The 20,834-nt window shown below is 40.2% G+C and overlaps 1 protein-coding gene across 3 annotated transcripts in view; it reads right to left on the bottom strand.

Moving 5' to 3' along the window:
- Positions 1 to 213: 213 nt before the first annotated feature.
- The window catches only part of ERICH1 (glutamate rich 1), an 87,086-nt gene continuing 66,465 nt past the window's right edge, over positions 214 to 20,834 (bottom strand). For all 3 annotated transcript variants that reach the window (XM_030447654.1, XM_030447655.1, XM_030447657.1), the window contains 2 exons: positions 2,365 to 2,442; positions 214 to 594 (listed from right to left, as the gene is read on the bottom strand). In XM_030447654.1, the coding sequence (XP_030303514.1) occupies positions 419 to 594; positions 2,365 to 2,442 (254 nt within the window). In that variant the 3' untranslated portion in view covers positions 214 to 418. The remainder of the gene's footprint in view (positions 595 to 2,364; positions 2,443 to 20,834) is intronic.

Raw genomic sequence — 20,834 nt, 5'->3', positions numbered from 1 at the left:
TGCAAGAGACTATTTTTGCTTGGTTTAACTCTTATCATGATTCTGTGATGCTATGAATATATTGCTTCTGACTTTCTTTATAAAAAGCAGTCTTTGCATAGGACTCAGTCTACAAAAGCTGCAATGAAACATGGTCCCTCCATCAATCTGTTTACACCTACTCCAGTTTTAGCTGTATTTTATACCTTTAGATTACTCTCTATGTATACACTGGGAAACAAAAGCAGATGTACAATTGTCTTATTTGGGGATCCGATGCCTCTGCTGTCCTTATTCTTTATTTCTTTCTGGAAGAAGTCTGCGATTCTTCCACCTTTTTAACTTTGCACGTGGAAGTCATGGCTGCAAAGTATCTCATTACCTCCACACGGGTAACTGAGGCAGAAAAGCCACACATCAGTACTGCTGACATCAGCCTTTACTCCTCGGGTCGAGTCCCAGCAGAGCTTAATGGGTCAAGGGAAGCCTCTTCTGTCGAGTTAGTTGGTGTGTGCTGTAGCTGGATATACTGATCCCACACATGCCCAGCAGCAGCGCTGCCCGGTGCAGCAGTGTGTCTGATGAGTTGATAATGATTTTTCCTGCAGCTTGAGTCTGTGGGAGACACAGGGCAAGTTACATGCTGATTCAGCTGAGGGAAAGGCAAAAAACAAGTTTTTGGAACCTACAAAGCACTTTTTTTCCTCCCCATGTCACTTAATATAGTATGACTTTGCTGCCCAATGAAGAGTATTCAGCACAAAGTATTGCCCGTTTTGGAAGGCCCCTCTTTAGAAAGGATACATTTCTGATCCGATTTTTCTTTCATTTGTAACTCATTGATTTTGGTGACTTTAATGGGGTTCCCTCTGGCTACTTGGCAGAGGAGAGGAGCTGAATCAACTGCAGAGGCTTAGGGATAAAGGAGAAGAGACTTTAAGTACAAAGATCTCTTCCTTCTCATAGATTAGCTACTAACACAGTGATGCTCCCTTGAATGTTAGTTATTAATTCAGGAAATCAAGGCTAAAAGGGATCAATAACATCTTAGATTAGCTCTGCAGGTAGGACTAGAACAAGTAGACAACTTTTAACACAGTCTCCTTGTCAAATCCAACAAAGAAGCAGGAAATGACAAGATAATAACTATTTATTCATTATCTGAATACAATCATAAAATACATCAAATTAATGCTTCTTGCCTAGTATGTATGATACAGTGACTGAAGCAGAAACACAGTTGCATGGACCTCCTAAAGAGCAAGCCACAAATTCCTATACTTATTGAGATCAAAAATTAAAATATATTATGCATCTTTCCAGATGCAGCATTTCTTATATGTAATTATGGTTAGGCCTTAAAGATTTTTTTATGCTTTCCCTTGCAGTCCATGGAAGGAAAGTATGGCATCACCTACAGGAGTGACAGATTCCATGGAGCCTGATCTTCACTTTCAGATTCTAGGTTTTTTATGTAAGCTTCAATAATCACAGAATCATCAGAGCTGAGTGCACTGACCTTGCTAAATGTGGCTGGCAGTGTGGCTACTTCAGCAGCAGAATAAATAAAGATAAAGGACATTCCAAATAAAATTACTATGTAAGCTGATATGAAAAGATAAGCAGGGAAACACGAAATAAATTGACTGCTAGGACTCCAACGTGGTACCCTTAGCTCAGCCTCTCCTCTACCCAACTATGACCTCTCATCTACTTTAGTCTATAATTTTGAATGCAGATCACATTGTTCAGAGCTCTGAGATTCTCCAATGAAAGAATATAGATACACTGTAAAAATCAAAGTATGGAGTACAATAATAAGCAAGATGTTCTATTTGGTAAATGGCTTTGGCTGGTTTATTCTCTGACTTAAAACATTTTCTATGCAAGGTTGTGTTTTTTTTTTTCTTCATATAGTGATCAATACCTTGGCCTTTTAATGTTCCAGGGGTCAATACTGCTTGGGGTTTCAATATCATAACCACAGAAGCTGGTTGAGTGTTTCACTGACAGCTCATTTGAGTCACTTAGGAACCCATCACTCTCTCTACCATTAACATTTTCCTACTGCCCCAAACACACAAAGCATTTGCAAGAGAAACTGGTGAAGTAGTTTTTGTTTAAGCACTGCAAAAACATAAATTCCTTCCAAGTATTCTACATTTGGTATTCCAGCATGATACCAATTATCAAGAATTATCATAATTCATTTACTTTTCAGTAGAGGCTTAATTAAGGCTTCTTTGAGATGTTATCGAAGTTAACCCACCAGAAGCCAGCATTCCCTTGGGCTGGTAATGAAATAATTTGAAATAAAATCAGTGTGAGCAAAAGAAACACTGGTATTTCAAAGATCTAATTAAAAGTAGGAAAAAATTTTCATACCTGTAACAACCTTATATACCCAGGTATCATTCTCCGGAGAGTTATAACCATGATTTCTGAGGCGTAGATTTTCAGCTCCTGCAATTTTAGAACACACAAAACATTAATAAAATCCCAGGGTTTTTTTACAAGTTGACCCCCTAATGAAACAGGAGTTTTATTCTAATTATGGTTTACTACAATGCCACAAGCACTCTAAGGAGCACAGCATGAAGAAATTCTTTCCTCACCTGATGCTCTTTTCCCTGGAGCCCTTTACATGCTTAAGGTCCTAGGGGTATATAAAGCCCAGCTGAGTTGCATAACCTGCCACATGGTATCTGTCTGGATCTGTCTGCACCTCCAGGGGGTTGGCAGGGCCCTGACTGTCCTGCTGGGGCCAGGTATGTCTTGCAATATTGGAAAACTCTCTGGGGGTGCCTGAAGCTCATTAAAAGTGCAATGCAAGAGCTGAAATAGGGGCCTAAACCTGCTTTATTGATAGCCATGGACATCAAAAAAGGAGGTCATGATAGCATTTTGTCTTGTAGAGTGACAATGCAAATAGGATTGGATGGCTTTTAGTAACTTAGAGCACGCATTTATACTCATAGGTCAACCTGACTGGATAGGAAGCTTAATGCAGCCATGACCTGGATTGAAAGGATGTGCTTGAGTAGGGTTATTTGGAGCCACATTTAAAAATAAGTTCCAGTTGCAGTCATACTTGCATCCATGCAAGACAAAACTCCTCAGGTGGTATAAGTCAGCATAGCACCAGCCTGCACAATGAGTCCATATCAGTTTTCAACACAACTGTGCTATAGAACAGTGCTAAATTACATCCATTTAGTCTCTGCTACAGCAGCCTAAAGCTCTCCAAGGAATATTCCTGTTGTAAAAGAACAGAAACATGAAATATTTCTTGGAGAAATACTTCGAAATACTCCAGATTAGGTAATACATGATACCACTTATCAAGAGTTTTCATAATTCATTTACTTTTCAGCAGGTGCTTAATTAATGTTATATATACAGGATATATTTATATACGAAGGATATACATGTATGTTTTCTTCTGAGGCTCTGTCTTACTGCACACAACTGGCAGATCTCATTTTCCTCTCACTGCACCACATTTATACCACATGGACCCTGTGCTATGTCTCGTCCACCAAAAAGGCAACTTGAGTTGAACTCATCCTATGCTGTCAATATAAATACTAAAAGCAAGAAACTGGGAAACTTCCCATTCTGTTGGATTTTTCTTATTTGTTTGGATGGTTTTAAATATGCAACTTGCACAGTGACCCCATGCTAAATCTTAAGTGCTGTGTACCTTAACTACAGGAAATATTGTATTGGCATGCTGAGTTTTTCCTTTTAATTTCCAGCCTTGCCTGCATTTAAAGAAAAAATGACTTACTGCAGTATCAGAGTTTTAGGATTTGCAAAAAATTTGTCATTTTTTGTAAAAGTCTTTCCATTCAACGAATTGCACCTGTGGCATGGCATTCAGAAAGAAAGAGATTTCCAACCAGTTTTCCTTGTGTGGAAAATAAAAGGGAAGGGAAGGCAAAGACTATGCTCTGAATACCACAGCTGTCTTTAAAAATGATTTCTTAGCCAGGTTCAATGCAGCTGCATTGTAAAACTACTTCTGTAATTCCAGGTGTTACAAAAATCTGTATTACATCCCCAAGGACTCTGAAAGAATAACCCTCCCAGGCTGTTTCAGGAGAAAGCTGAACAAACAAGGGGCTGCCTCTGTTCTTTTCTGAGAACTGAGAATTTGTGCCACAGCACAAAGATGAATGTGCCCCTCATGGCCAGGGGACCAGCTAATGGAGCAGGAAAAGCAGGAATAGCAAAGGGCTTTCAGGAAATACCCTGTGGCCCCACATGCAGCGGAGACTACACACCTCATTCATCTGCTAATGCCTGCACTGCTTGATGGAGACACGGTTTTCCAATAGGCATCAAGCAGTTATGAATGCAAATGGTATAGTGACATTCTCCCCAACCCAAAATTAGAGCTGAAGGACACTTTGAACTCAGCTGTCAATATTCACCACCTTGTGCTCTATTTCCATTAAGAGGAGAAATCAATAATGAAATTACACATTTCTTCATTGTAATCCTCTGCCTTTCAGACCAGCAAGGGCTGTTTTCCCACATGCAGTAGGAACTGAGCAACAGGAACAACTTCTTTTCACAGCATTACAGGTTTCCCTCCCTTGAGTGGCTCTCCCTGAAGAGCACAGGGTGCTGCCCATGAGCACATCCCTGCCTCTGGAGCAGGGTGCAGGTTTACTCATGTCAGCATTGGCCACCAGAGGCAGTGGCAAGCAGCAGGGGCAGCACGGTACCATGGGGCTCAGGCTCCTGCTCTTCGGTAGGTTTTGTGGTCCACACCAAACCTGTGCTGTTCACCACTCTAATAAAGATGCTTCTGAAGTTTAGGCTGAAACTACACTGTCATTGTAGAATCATTTAAGGTAGAAAAGACCTTCAAAATAATTGAATCTATTGCCTAACAACTATGAAGTCCACCACTAAATGATGTCCCTAAGCACATCTGCACATCTTTTAAATAGCTGCAGGAATGGTGATTCAACCACTTCCTGATGCAACCTGTTCCAGTGCCTGACAACCCTTTTGGTGAAGACATTTTTCCTAATATCCAATCTATACCTTCCCTGGCACAGGCCACTTCCTCTCATTACTTGTTACTTGAAAGAAGAGACCAATCCCTACCTCACTACAACCTCCTTTCAAGAGATTCTGGCTGATAGTGGGCCCTCTCACCCCTGTGGCAGTCCATTGCATACATTCAGACATGCTATTTTCCCTCTGCTTTCTTGTATCTCAAACAACCCTATTTCTAATTTTTTTTAATCCTCCTGAAGCAAAGGGAGGGAGGGAGGGAGGCAGGGAGAGAGGAGGAAGGCAAGCTGGTAGAGAGCCTGAAACCACAGGGGATGGCAGCTGGGGAGAGTAGTTTCTCTAACACTTTTGTGGAAGCCCAGTGGCTGTTACACAAAAGATGTTGAGACAGGTTCATATGCACAAAGATGTGGCTGTGGCTGATGGAATGCATGGAGTGTAACAGTGAGAGTTGCTTTTGGTGAAAAAAGGAAACAATAGAGGAAGTGGAAGTACAGGAGAGAGAGAGAAAACAGAAAAGGGGAAAGTTCTTAGTGGCCAATGGCAAGAGAAGTGATGAGGATGAGCAGTGTCCTCAGAACTCTCCTGCAGTGAGGCAGGGACACCCAATAAAATCCCTTGTGGAAAGGACACAAGTCTCATTGAGACCTGCTCCAACCACTGCTGGTGGGGCCTGTTTGCGATGCTATTATTGCCCACTGGTGCCCTCTGGCCAGGGCTGGTGTGTGCTGACTGACTGCTACACTCCCTGCACATCTATTATTTGGACTCCAAGCAGTGGTAGGATAAGCAGAGGAAAGGATTCTCCCACTGATGGCAGCTGCTTCCTATGAGAACCAGCCATGGCCACATGGCCAGCTTTGTGGGGCAAGGCCACAAGAATGACAGAACAAGAGTAAAAACTTGAGGGGAAAATCCCCAAAGAGGGGAAAATCCTGTCCCATGGGCAGTGGGGGTGATGGGCACCCCCTGCCAAGGGAAGGCAGGCTGCACACTGGCAGACAGGAGTCTGTCAGAAGAATGGAGGTTATGGCACACCATGGAACATGATGCTAAGTGTACATCCTATGAGCATCACTTACTTGCAACCTGCTCTGTGCTCAAGGGTTGGAGCTGCTGTTTCCCAACAGTTGTTGTTCCTACCCGATGGATAAAAATTGCAGGTAGAACACTGCAGGTCTATGTGTGGTGCATTTCTGAACAATAAACTGTTTTAAAGCAAGACTCCCCAGTGGCTTTGAGGGTCATTAAGCTTGATTTACTCTAGGCCTTCCACAATGATACAGCAGCATTTTAAAAGAGGATTTCCCAGCAAGCATACACAATTTCAATTTTTATGTGGACAACAACAGAAACATGTATTATTTTAAAGCTCTAATTTTGAAAATAATTCAGATATTTGACTAAAGAAGTACTTTCCAAAAATCGTTATCCTTAAAGAGGCCAGGGTGGAGGAATATAAGCAGAATTCTGAACCTACTCACATCTTCCACTGCTACTCTTTGTGAGGGACAAGAGTTAACACCAAGTGCTGTAGGCCAATAAATAAAACAAACCACATAAAGAAAACAAACCAGCAAATCTTCCTCTACTCATAACCAAATGACTAATTCTGGACTTTTTGACTTCAGCAGTTATTAGATCTGAGAGTACATCCTTACAAATCATTTTGTGCATCGTTTATATACCAAAGCTAAGCTAAAAGGAATTTTGCCCAAAACAAAGGTAATTAAAACACCAGCTCTGTAAAGGAAGCAGGATTGGCCAGCTCATAGAAGAAAGAGATGGTCCTGCCTCAAAGAGCCTACAAACCACGGGGAGGCTCCTCCAACAGATGGAGTGGGCCAGGAAAACAAAGAGAATATATTGCTTGGCATGCAAGGCAATGTTCTCAGCTCACTCATAGTCAGATTATTTCCAAATTTTTGTAGGCGTTGCAGCAAAGCACAGCATTAAGGAGGGATGTGAAGGTGGTTAATGAATTTTAAGATAAGGCAGGCAAGGAATAGGAACAATGTTAGTCATATTGTTGTAATACACAGGAGCACAAAATGAGGGAGATGTATTGGACTACACTGATGACATCAGGAAGAAATACTGTCAGTAACAGAGGATGGAAACACTGTGGAGATGAGCTGAGACATAGATAGTTCAGTTCTCAAAGCCATCTAAGGTGACGGATAGAGAGCAGCAAGAGATTGTGTTGCTGAAGCTCATGGAGTTACGACTGAAGTAGCTTAAACTATTCATTTATTTCCCACTGAGAATTTATTTGTTCACTTCCCACAGCACCGCTGCCAAGCAGTTACTCCTGCATTTGCAGCCTGCCTACCCTGTCAAAAAATTTAACAGCTAAAGACTTAATAGCAGAAAAACAAGTTAATTTCTGCTAAGGGGGAAGGAGAACTTCTACCATGAAATAAAATTTTATGTTAGAACTTGCTGCAGTTTGTATCTGTTAGACACTATAGGGAAAAAAAGTAAAATCATAATATTTTACAAATAAATAAAGTATTTCCAAAGCAAAGGCAGATTAGCGCTACTTTCACCTGCAGCAGCACAGGTATAGCACAAAGGCACAAGCACAGCTCATCTGGAACCCAGTTCTGGTCATGTGGGGCTGGATCCCTTTCTCCTAACTCCAGATGTGGCTTGATGACTGCCTCAGAACTAGCCCCTGTTGTAATTTACCTAGTTTAGATGTTTAAGATGTTTTAGATGTTTAAGATCAGGGAAAGAAGTGATGCTTGATAGCACAGTGACTACAGCCAGTGCAGAAACAGAATCACAGAACTGTCAAGAGTTGAAAGTGACCTCTATAGATCATTTAGTCCAACTCTCCTACTAAAGCAGGATCACCCAGAGCACATTCCACAGGACTGCATCCAGGATGGTTTTGAACGTCTTCAGAGAAGGGGACTCCACAACCTTCCTGGGCAGCCTGTTCCAGTGCCTTGTCACACTCATGATAAAGAAGTTTTTTCTTATGTTTAAGTGGAACTTCCTATGTTCCAGTTTGTGCCCGTTGCTTCTTGTCCTGTCACTGGGAACTAGTGAGAAGAATCTGGCTCCATCTTCCTTGCACCCACCCTTTAGATATTTGTAGACATCAGTAAAGTCTCCCCTCAGCCTTCTCTTCTCCAGGACAGGGTGTCCCAGCTCTCTCAGCCTTTCCTCCTAAGAGAGATGCTCCAATCCCCCAGTCACCTTTGTTGCTCTCTGCTGGACTCTGTCCAGTAATCTCCTGCCCTCGAACTGGGGAGTCCAGAACTGGATGCACTATTCCAGCTGTCAGACAGTGATAATGTAAACACAGCCAGGCATGTGAACTGCACCCTACAGATTAGAGCAGAATTCAAAGTGAAGTTAGTATGAAGAACACCTACTAAGACGACCAGAGCAAATGAAAGGTATGTATTACAGCAAGAAGTTATACAAATGTTTTCACCTCACAAAAGGAGGTTTGTCAAATCCTTCCTCTTCACTTCCTTATCATCATGAGCAGTGATGTTCTTGAACACTGATTTTTGCCTTATTCCCCAGTTACTGGATGCCTTCAAAAGCCTAGCTGCAGTACTTGAAGTTGGGTGAATAAACTCACTGTCAGTTTTTCTGTAACTATGGTGTGTACTAGTGCAGATGTACTTAATAATTTTACAACTGAAAATCAAAAAACCCCACCAAAATGTAAAAACCCACAAATAACACCAGACCAAGAATGAGCATTAACAGAGAGACCTGTGTGAGGTCTTGCAGGTCTGAAGACCTTAATGGAAGTACCACCTTTCAAAAAGGTGACATTACACTCACAGCAACGACTGACAGCTCTGACATTTGGGTCTGCCTTAGTGACTTGTGCAGCTTTGCAGAATCTGTGTTGGACTGGAACAGAAAACTGTTCTAGCAAATACAGACTGGGAGAAGTTTTCCTGCTTGCTGTGCAAGTGACACCACATCACAAGCACCTCCCTATTGTGTCTTCTGTCGATACCACTCCCAGAAATTGGTTTAAGTGATTAAAATGCATAGCAGAATAAAGGCTGTCATTTCTGAGGAAAGCTTTGTGCCTTGCTCCGTTTGAGACTGTTTCAGAAACCAGCAAGTACAATAAGCTACCAGAGAAGCTGGAACAGTATGGACTGTTCTCATTGGCCTGGGAATTAGCTGGGTGCATACTGGTGGAACTATTTCATTACATCAATTATTCTAGGAAGGTTGACATCTGGCAGGCAGTGGACAGACTTCCAGTAGAGATCCAGCATCCCATTTAACCCTGGAAAACAGTTGGTAATCAAGCTCCCCTTTTCTCTTAAGTGTACTGCACTGTCTCACCATGATCCCAGGATTCAGAGCATGTAGCAGCTACTGCAGCAAGGCAGCACAATGGAAGGACAAGCAATGCAAACCTGACTGTGAAGAACATAGGTATCATAATTTAACACCATTTTTCAGCTAACAAGGCACTGCTGATCTTACTAGAGAAGCCTGTGGCACATTATGGATATATATGGAGACAGAAATATCTGACTTGTGAGACACATCAATACTCAAGAACACATCAACTCCTGTAATTGCATATGGCAATTAGCTGCTATTAATCCAAGACAGTGTATTATTTGTTGCTCTACAGGGGTTACAAATAATGGTTGCTACTTTGCTAAGAAACAAGATGTTAGGCTTTTTCCTGTGAACACCCTGTAATTTCCTTCCAGTTAAGAAGAGAAGGAACACATGGGGGTGAGCTGGTTAAGGAGTAAGGCAAATCCTCTCTCCCTCTTCTGCTTCCCCAAGGCCACTAAGATGGGTATCTACATCAAGACAGCTACCAGACAGAGGCTTCTGTGCCAGCTGAGCGTGTGTTCTTGGCTAGCCAGTCCTCAGTGGGTGTTTTGAACTGTGAGAGTTGATTTGAGAAATTATATTACAATTTGTGATGAGAACTCTTCCCATTGTGTCCTTTGCTAGTTCTGTGGCTGATGAGAAAAAAAGGTGACTCCATATCCTCATGGGCATTCCTTACACCATCTGCAAAGCATCCCAGATAATGAGAAGTTTCATCATGGCACCTCAGGTATCTTTTGCAGCTTAATACAGTGTATAGAGATACTGACCTGCCTCGGGTCCCATGTGAATAACCCACACAGCCCAGAGCCTTTTGAATGTGAACTACTTTTTTGTAAAAAGCTGGACAGATCATGCTGCTGTGAAATTGCTTACTCATGAAAACAAGCAAATGCTTTTTTAACTAAAGAGCAGGGTTCTTCCTCCTCTGCATCCAACATTGCAATTCTGTTACACACATGACAAATCTTCACTGTGAATAACACAAATCAGAGAGCTTAAGAAGGAGCCTCCTGAGATGTAATTCTGGAACTGCAGGTATTTGGGTATGGCAGAGAGGACAGAAGGCCACGAGGTCTCCTGTGGTGCCTGTGAAAGACTGGGAGGCTTGCAAAGGACTTGATGTATTTTATGTACAAGAAAGACCCTCTCATACAATATCCTCTGCTTTTCTATAGCTAGGGGCATTTTTTTTTTCAGAGCACAGCCACAGTGTGAAAAAACTGCCCCATATATGGATATTTAGAGAGTGTACCAGGACCCTGGAATGGAAAAGTATTCACTCTGAGAAGGTAATATAGATACATTCAAAGTATGATCACAATCAACTTTGATTCAAATTCTAAGGGACTGATTTATAACAGAAATACACAACTTCAGTCAATCATTTCACTGCTACCTGTTTCTTCCAACAAAATTTTCAGATTGTCAAAATGTGTGGGTTACAATATTCCATATGTCTTTTTAAATTTTGAGTCATGAATCCTAGACAGTTTGATGGTCTTTTTTAATCTTTTTAAAATCCTTGAACTTTAAGGTCTACACTTCAAAGCAACTGATCCACCTTCTAAACACACCTGCAGAATATTCTTTTGGAAGGGCTGGAGCTTGTTCTGCAGGTGGTCACAGTTGAAATTAATTTAGAGCTCTTTTCAATTCGTAGAATTTTACTGACTTTTGCTATTCCTGCATATGCAACTGTAGATTACTGAGGCATTCCTAGGTGGTCTCTTAGGAACGTTATTTACTTTTAGCAGTAATGGATATCTAGATCTGTAACATCCAAAAAGGGTTTAGAAACTGTAAGTGCTGTGATCCATCCTTGCAGGTATAAAGGCCTGAATATATATATATAGTTTGCTGTATACTGTGCATTTCCAGTGTAACAGGTAAATTAATTAGTCTACCCAAACCACAAAAGGTCTGTAAATTGTCTTGTAAGACTTCATGCTGTAGTATAAAAAGATACAAATTACTGGAGCCCCCCAAGTATGATAGAAAATGCCTCAAAGCTTTAATTTAAATTACACAGCTTTAATGGGAACCTTGCTCATTGAATTTCTGCTCTCGCACACTTTCTGACATCCCCTTGTTTTGTTTCCTTGTAATTGCTTTCATATTGCCAATTACACAGGGTTCCCATCCCTTACTATCTGTATTCCTACTTAAATCTTCTAATCCCTTAAGGAGACTTCTGGCACGACATTGTGCCAGCACAATTGTGGCTATTTAACATGATTAAGAATCTATTTCCAGGCATAATCCTGCCTAAAGGTACACATCTTCTGTTGTGAACTCTCTAGATGAACACTAGAATATTCTTTCAACAACTTCAAAAGAAGAGGGCAAAGCAATCTATGCAGAAATAAAACAGGAAGAATACATTAATCAAGAGTAGTGTTTCTAGAACATTTATTTTTTTATTACGTGGCTGTTATTCTGGTAAAAATTTTGTAGCTGTCTAATTGTGAGGTCAAGCAGAAATGATTGAAATGGACTTCATATTACCTAGAAGTGGAAAATGGGAAAACGAATCAAGAGTGAACATTTGCACTTAAGCATGATGCACTGGACTTAGCATGGAGTTCCTCTCTCAGAGGTTGTATTTCTCATGGCAAAACATGAAGACTCACTAGGACCTGATGGTATTCACCTAAACCAACCAAAGGATGAAACAACAACTGCACACTGTGGTGTGTAACCTCTCCCTGGGAATTGTCTCAGAGCCAGGGGAGGTGGTGAAATAGCTAATTTTTACAAAGGGTCCCAGGGGGGATCTAAGGAACTACAGACCAGTGAACCTGATTACGTCTTCCAGGAAGTCAGCAGGGACCATTGCAAGGAACAGAATGAGAAGAAATATGGAAACATATATTGGGAAGCACGTCATTAAGCTTCTATAAGGGGAAGACATGCTTCACAAGCCTATTGGCATTTTTTTTCAGGAATCAACAAATAAGTGGAGAAGGACACTAATAAAGTGCATTTTTAAAATGTATTGCAAAAAAACCCCAAAACCAAACAACCTCTTGAAAGGGAAGTCTCATAAACTAAGAAGATTCTAATTCAAAGTAATAAGTAATTAAAAAATAGGAAAGAAAAAGTAGGAATTCAGGGTTTTTCCACTGGAATAAAATCACCAAGGCACTCCTAGAGGACTTAGTGCCAGGACCTGTGATGCTCAGCAAAGTCCTAAGTGACCTGGAAAAGGTGATAAATAATGGGGGAACACAGTCTGCTGATTCCACTACATTTATTACGGGGAGTTAAATTGAAAGCTGACTATGCAGAGCTGCAGGAGAGAGCTATGACAATGAACAACTTGTGATAAAACAGCAGATGAAATTCATGTAGGGAAAAGAACATAATTACATAAACTGATAAGGACTGTTCAGGAATGAAATAACAGTTCTATGATGATGTCATCTCGGTAACCAGTGAGGGGTGAAAGAAGCAACCAAAATTATTTGGAAAGATCTAGAGCACAAATCAAAGTACACTTCAAAAAACACATCAAAACTGTATTTTTAAAAATGTAAGCAGCTTTAGTCCTCCCATCTCCATATAGATGAAGCACAGTCAAAAAAATAGGATATAGGAAAGATATAGGAAAGGGGAGAAAGGGTATAACAAAATGTAGGAAAAGTTTCTTTATGAAGAGCACACAGGACTCCTCATTGGATACACCCTTTTATTCTTCTTCCTGGTTTCCTTACTTCATCTACCATGTCATCTTCACCCTCTCATATAACTATCAGGGTCTTCCCAGATGTGCAGACAAATGGAGGCTTGAAATACAAACTGTTGGGATTTTATTTCCTCACTCAGAGTGAGAGAGAGGGCTTCCTTCCCTCTTCCTGTACTTCTTCAAGGCAGGAAATGCATAAGGACTCACTGTACACACCACCCCCCCACTCCCCCAAAATATAAAGAAAAAAAATGCTTCAAGTTTTTTTAACCTCCTTCCTACATCATAACCTTGTCAACAAGTTTTTTATTGATTATCAGACATAGACTTCTCCAGTTTTGAGGTGGACAGACTGCTTTCAGTGCATGGATCCTCTGTGAGGGAGGAGCTGCTGGGACAGACTGTCCCACCTTGAAGTTACTTCAAGATCTGATTGCAGACTCCTCCCATTTCATTGCTTATAGAAATCTCAGCCAACTGGTTTTCCCTGATAGCAAGGTGGTAATACTAGTTAAGCATGGTTCAGTCTTACCTCTCACTTAGGGGAAGTTTGTGTCATATTTATTTGGAAACTGAAGCACAGGTACTACAATAGATGGGGGGTGCACATGTCCTAGGTGCTTCATCTTAAAATTTAGCTTAGACCAGCTTTTTACTCTGATGGAAAACTGACTCCAGTTTGAGAGACGTGTTCATGTATTACCACTCATCTGAGCCCAAGACAGGTATTCTGCTACTGAGAAACACCCTGCTTCAATCCTTGGCTCATACCACTCCAAAGATTAATGCACAGGTCAGTTCAGGAAAAGGAGGACTAATGGATTGCAGACTGGAAACTGCCCTTTTTATGGGGTTTGCAAAGACTTTCCACAAGGTGCGTATCAGTTCATCCCTAGGAGCTTTTATACAAAAATACTTCCCTACCAGGGATAATGGTCTACAGGAAGTGTCCAGTTACCCAGATTATGCAGAAACTTCTTTACCTTGGTTTCCTACAGTTTAAAGCGTTCATCTTTGTTAACTTAGTGTCATATATTAATGTGAGCATTAAAAACTTGGTGGAAGTCTGTGTGTAGCATCATGGGATAAAACCAAAATTGTCAGTCACTGTAAAAATGCAAAGCACAACCAAGGGAGAGTGCTTTAATTTCAGACAGCAGTAAAATTGCTTAGCAAAGATAGTTAGATATTTGTATTTCTTCCCAATTGCAATGCAGAGGTAAGTGGCTGTGTACTGATAAAGCCATCTGTCTTGTGAGTGCCTGGAGGAAGACCCTCCACTAAAGCAGCATTGCCAGTTGTACAGTTAATATCCTGGTGCACAATTCTCCTGAGCTGAGAATTGGACTGCATTCATTTCCGCTGCCTTAGAGCACACTTCAGAACAGCGTGCTCTGTTGTGATGACTCCTGCTCACAAGCATGGGCTGCCAGATTGGGAAAGGGAATAAAAGTCCCTGCAGGGCATAATGGCAATGGAAGAACACCATTCCATGCATGGAGATAATAATCAGATTTATGGACTTGGATTTGAACCCAGAGAAGAGAAGGAAGAGCAACCATTGACAGAATGCTGTTACTGGGCGAATTTTTCAGATTATTTGCTTATCCTGGATATCACAAAGAATAACAACAACCATATAGGGACACATCTCAATAACAACAAAAAACAAAGGTGACAAGGACCAGCCTAGTTCAGATTTCTAATAGATCATTCTATAGGTTTTGTACTATTATGAGGTTCTTTTCCAAAGTTCTCTGGTTGACTATAAATAAAATACTATACAAGAGACTGCAGTAGAAACCTTTTAGGATTTATAGATCCCATTAATTCCTGTTATTTGGGATCATCTGTGGACAACTGGAACTGCATCAAAGGTGAGACAGTTACTATTCAAAAGACTAGATATCCTCTTAATCAATACCACCCCATCTTTGTGACTTCCATCTCCCAAATTTTCCCCAATCTCATTTGAAAGTGCAGGTCTTGGGTTATCTATGAAATTTTTATTGAGCACAGAGTTGAACAGGTCTGCAAATACCAATTGCAACTCACAAGGTTGCAATGTAAACATTACACTCAAGTAGCTCCCTTCCTTCTTCCCTCCTGTTAACACCACCCTGGTAAGTCACTGTCACCAGATGCTTCCCAGGATCTGCCATGTTCAGGTTCTCATCCCATGGTACCAACAGAGTAGTTTGAGACTGCTTCTCACTTAAGTGAAACAGGGCAAGGTCTTGAAAATTATGGAGAAAGCAGATGGTCATCAGACTTCGGGAAACACAACAGTCAGCCAAGTTTTTGTGTCTACAGGCATACACTTTTGCCTTTGTAACTAAAGTTATGGATGACACCTTGCAGGAAAAGAACGAAATACAAAATTTCCTCTGATCTTTAAAAATAAAGAATCTTTCTCAACAATCCTTAACTAATGCAAATCATTCCTCATAGAGCAAAAAATTGAAAACATGCAAGATAAATTTGAGAAGCTAGTTGCTTTGAATGCTTTTCAATTATTCTGCTTCCCCTTAAACATAATTTACAACAGCTTTTTTGATACAGTGCCTGCAGTTCAGACTCTGAAAGATTGAAAGTCTGACATTTAAGAACACTGAAAACTTTCACAGACAGAAAACAGTTGCAAGTGAGGGACTACCTAATCTAGTGAAGAAAGTCATACCAAGAACTAATGGCTGAAAGTTAAATCTAGACAAAGCCAAATTTAAAATAAGGCACATGTTTCTAACTATGAGAGTGATTTACTAAAATAACTGACAAGAGAAGGGGCACATTTCTTGATATCTTTAAATCAAGCTTGCCTGTCTCTACAGAAGACTTACTTTAGCAAGAACCACAAATTGTGCTTTTGTCAGACTGAAGTTACTGATCTTCACCTGAACTAAAAGGAAAATTTATGACCAGTGATCTAGACGGGCTCAGAGAAGATAATCTCATGTCCTTTTTCAGTCTTATCCTCTAAGAATCTATCAGTATTAACTGAGAAAGTATGGAGAAAAAACATTCTGAGTGACTTTTGCCATCTGGATAAAAATATGGGATGCAGCAGGTTGTAAATCATTCAGTAATAAATCTTGATAGATGAATATATTCTTGCAACGCCTTCTAATTTGTAAGTTTAGAGTTACTTAATATTTTACACATTTATTTTACACTGGGTAATTGAATTAATGTGAAAGGGTTAAGCAGACAGGTTAATGAAACACTGTGCCATGTACTTAGTGTAATGTGGTTGGAAAAATCAATGCACTTTGGTCTGTCAGTTAGCAATCACAGATTTAATTGAATAACATGTCAAGTATTTTAAACTGTTTACCAGTGTAAGTAGAATACAGCACTATAGTAATGGTAATGAGCTAAGAATCTTTCCCTGAATTCCAATCAGTTTTGAGCATGACCTTCATTTTAAGCTCTCACATGCCAGCCAGCTCAAATAGCTATTATTATACCTACAGAGTTTGGTGATTACTCCCTGATGCTGAAAAAAAATATATTTGCTATTGATTCACTCTCTAAAACACAGGTAATGAGTAATCAGTTTGATATTCCAAGCAATAGGTACTCCTCTGTGCATTTGTATTTGCTTTCTCTTCAATAGTGTTACTGGGAAGAGGAATCAATCACACAGCAAGCTTTTTTCTGAGCCTATCTGAGACATGGGATTGCACAAATGGAACAAGAGGAAGAGTAGAGAAGGAAAAGCACCTGCTCAGCTTGTGCTGGGTAAGTTCCAAGCAAAGCTGTACAACTGCTCTTTACTCTTCTTCTCCCTTTAACCACACCCGGGCAAGGAAAGACAGGAAAGCAGCAAGGAGGGTGGAGAAGTGTGGCAGCCATGTCCAAGTTAAGGAGTTTGCTACTGCCAAATCAGCACCATGAGTGGGCAGTGTTTTGGTCATGCAACCCGTACCTCTCTGTCCCTTTGTCAGATGAAGCAAATGAATTATTTCTTTGTAAGACACACACTGGCACCTCAGATGCAACAGAAATTCACTGTGCTGGGTGCTCATATGCAAGAGGCCAATCATTGAATCAAACTGCTACTAGTTTAAAAAAGGAAAAAACAGATGAGAAAATAGGCAGATTGATGTGGGAGTACCCAGGCAGTATTAGTCAGCACAGTAGGCACTTGTCTTAGCACACCACTGACCTAGGCATTGCCAAGCGTTCGGGCAGCATCATGGCAAATAAAAGTTTTGAAAGAAACTCTTGAAAATGGAAGACTGCTCTTTGGAGAGCTCTGAAAGGCTCTGTAAGAAAAAGCAGAAATACGTTAATCTGAAAATTCAGCAAGTGGATGATGGACGCTAGTAGCAGAGGCTGAGAAGAGGAATCATCTGTGCACAGACTGAGGGACTGAGAAGACTGACAAAGATCTTGGAAGTGAAAAAAAAAGCCTCTACATCATGCAACAGAAAAGAAGATACTGAACTAGAGATTCAGTCCTTCTCCATTTTTATGCAGTCCTCTTTAGTCTTAGGTAACAATTTTTTTTTAAATTATGTGTCCTAAACCAGAATGTGGCTATGCAGTAATAATGTGAAAGAGAACTACAGCTTGCTTGTACATTTTACAAATTTAAATTTTACAGTCCATAAAAATTACTATGGACTATTTTTTCTACAAAGGTACTCAATTGTGAAAACTTCCTTATTAAAGCTGTATATTGGACTTTTACTGACTGTTGTGCATATCTCTTTTCAAATAATGACGGAATAGACCAGGTTTTTTTTTTCATAGAGAGTTAGAGAAAGGAAAAATATGCAGCATTTGTAAATTTCTGTTTCTTCTTTATACTTATGTAGAATTTTTACACCATGACTTAGTTCAGCATAAACCTATTTATTTAAAAATTTAGTTTTTAAAGAGGAGAAAGTTGGTAACAGTGAAGCTATATTAGATGCATAAACATGTGCAGTGCAGTCTTCTTTAAGTCCAGTCTAGGGCTGAAGCAATTAATCACAAACCCTACATAGTAATAACCTGAGGTTGGCCTAAATATTATATATAATGCATTTTCCCAAACTCAGTTTGCTGGCCTTTTCACTACCTCTCTTTTTTATATACTTAATGTGTGGCATCCTGTACAACCACAACACACACCACTTTCCACTCTCTGTCTGGGGACTAGCTTTTCGATAAACCAGGTATTACTGCATAAAGTATGTTTCCTTTGGTAAAAGACAGTTCAAGATTTTTCTGCCTTAATGCTGCCACTCACCCCTTTTTTCCTTTCTTGTCTCTTTTTTTTTAAAAGTCCTTTTTTTTCCAGAAGTCATTTCAGAAATTCAGCCTGAGTAGCACACCTCTCTGCACTGATGCAGGGGAGAAAAGCCAGCTGTCATAGGAAACACATTAAGGAATTGATAACTACATAATCGTAAAGTACTATATAAATTATTGCATCACTTAAGAAGCAGTAAAAACCTGTAACAGTAGAGGTTGATTTGCCCATTACATAACCGCAAAAAAGAAGAAATAAGGTCTCACAGGCAATTTTAAAAATAAATCATGTACCAATATATAGAGATAATGGCTTTGAACTGTTGCCCTTGCATACAAGTGTAGTGATCAGCTATCACTACTAAGGCTGCCCAAAACACTTTAGCCTCTGCGGTCTTCCTTGCACACACCCCCTACTCAATTTCTCTCACACTGTGCTCCTCTTCCTTCCTTACTGTCTAAAGTTTAATTATGCAAACTAGAAAGCAACTCTTGAAGCCACATGTAGCTATTTTCCATTTCATCCTTCAATTCTTCCTAATGTTGGAGTCGGTTGTAAAATTTCAAAGTTGTAACTTCCCAGAAGTTTGAAATATGCTTATAATAGTGCATTTACAGTTCAGTCTCAAGTTCTCTGATGTGTAATCCAGAAAAAATCTTCCATGCATCAGAAATTCCCCAATACTGCACATTTATTAGACTGAATGATGTGGGAGAAGCAAAAATTCGAGGCCATCTCCTTTGCTATTTATGAGTTTAGAAAGAGAGTCCAAAGTGATAAATGTTTCATCATGATGCTGAAGGAGCCATGTATAGTGAAATGTAAAATACACTGTCTTCACTGGTAGATATTAGTTTAAAAGTTTCACTTTTTATACCCCAGCCATGTTGGTTACACTCTTCTTAAATAAATCAAAAAGCGTGTAGGAACATTCAGCATTTCTTTTAGAGAAGAAACACATGAAAGTAACCAAGCATTACAACGGTGGTGTATGAAATCTTTTTGACTGTAAACAGGATGTTAAACATGGAACTAAACAATCCTTCCCCCCTGCCATTTTCAGTACATTGACTAAGTGGTATTATTACAGGTAGAGCACTGTCCATTTTCTCTGCTTTTAAACTTTCTGCTGTGTTCTCTCATGAAATGCTCTTAAGTGTCCTGAAGCAAACTGCAGATCAGCACACAGTTGTCACGTTTGTTTCAGAAACAAATACACTCTCATGCTTTTGCTTTTAACTTCAGTGACAATCTATAATTTACCTGCTTGAAACTGGTCCACATTTTCAAAAGTCTCCAACATCTCAGATTCTACTTTATTCTCTACTCTTTATAATCCCTGTCAGTGTAATAGTGGCGGGTTTGATAAGTGGCAGATTCAAGATCCTGTCACAGGTCATTACAAAGACATCAGATATCACTGACTCTTAACTAGCTATGTCCTGAAACTGTTCCCAAGCTTGCTTTGTTAGGATCAGCTGACTTCTGCACAGAATATAAGGCTCCTACAGTGGTTAAACTGTAGGAAAAAAGAGAGATTGAAAGCAATCTTCTCCTCTTTATTACCTGTTTCAAGCAACACACACTTTTGATCTGAGAAATTTTACTCCCATTCTGGGATTAGACTACTGACAGTACAAAACATTTCTGTTTGGCAGGAGAGAAATGGACTGCTCCTCTGTATGAAGCTAGTAAGAATTCAGTGTCATTTTAAAAATCACTTTGATATTAATGAGAAATGGGCAAGCACTTAAATGGAAATAATAAAGAAGAGAAATCAAGGCATTAAACAAAGCTGCGAGATAAGTGAGAGCAGTATGTGAACATGTGATAGTGTGTGTCAGGCTGGTGAAAAGGAGACCTTAGAGCAGGCAAGAGGGCAGGAATGTAAGAGAAGCTGGGGGCCTGTGCTGGTATTAAAGGCATCTGGGCATGGAGATATGCTTGTAAATCTAGGAAGGGAAGGGCATATGTGTTTTCACTCATGAACTTCAATACCAATTAGCCAGATAAGATGATGATACTTTTGTGTTATGTGAGTCCTGGCAGGGCTACTCCTGGGAGGTGTTACAGGTATTGAATTCTTTGTCTGTGGCAGCCTGTGTAGTCAGACAGATGAGCACCAGCCTGGGAGCCAGAGGACAAGGAAGAGGAATTTACAGGTCCTAGGGTGTATCCAAGGCAGTAGTGTCCGAACATCACTCAGCAGAGTCACTCCAGTGTCAGGAAATGCAGGCACTACAGCTGTTTGTGTGGTCCTAATTTCACCTGGTTTGAACTTGTGTTTCAAAATACTCTTTAATTACATGACCTCATTTAGTCTTTCATATTCAGTGGCTAGGACAGATGATGCTTATCATGTGAGTTGCTGTATACCCTGTTTGTGCAGTTCCTAGGCTTCATTCACTTCACAACATTAAAACCTGAATCTAAAGATGCAGTGATTAATTTCCTGTGAACTCTGTCAATAGAGTATGTAGATGCTTCACGTTCAAGTGTTGCTTTCTTCATTCTCCAGATGTGAGACTGAGGCAAAGAGCTTCTCTGTGAATG

Source organism: Calypte anna, chromosome 3 (assembly GCF_003957555.1).
Source record: "Calypte anna isolate BGI_N300 chromosome 3, bCalAnn1_v1.p, whole genome shotgun sequence".
Classification (NCBI taxonomy): domain Eukaryota; kingdom Metazoa; phylum Chordata; class Aves; order Apodiformes; family Trochilidae; genus Calypte; species Calypte anna.
Note: the sequence above shows the minus strand (reverse complement) of the source record. Positions and strands in the feature narration are given on the sequence as shown.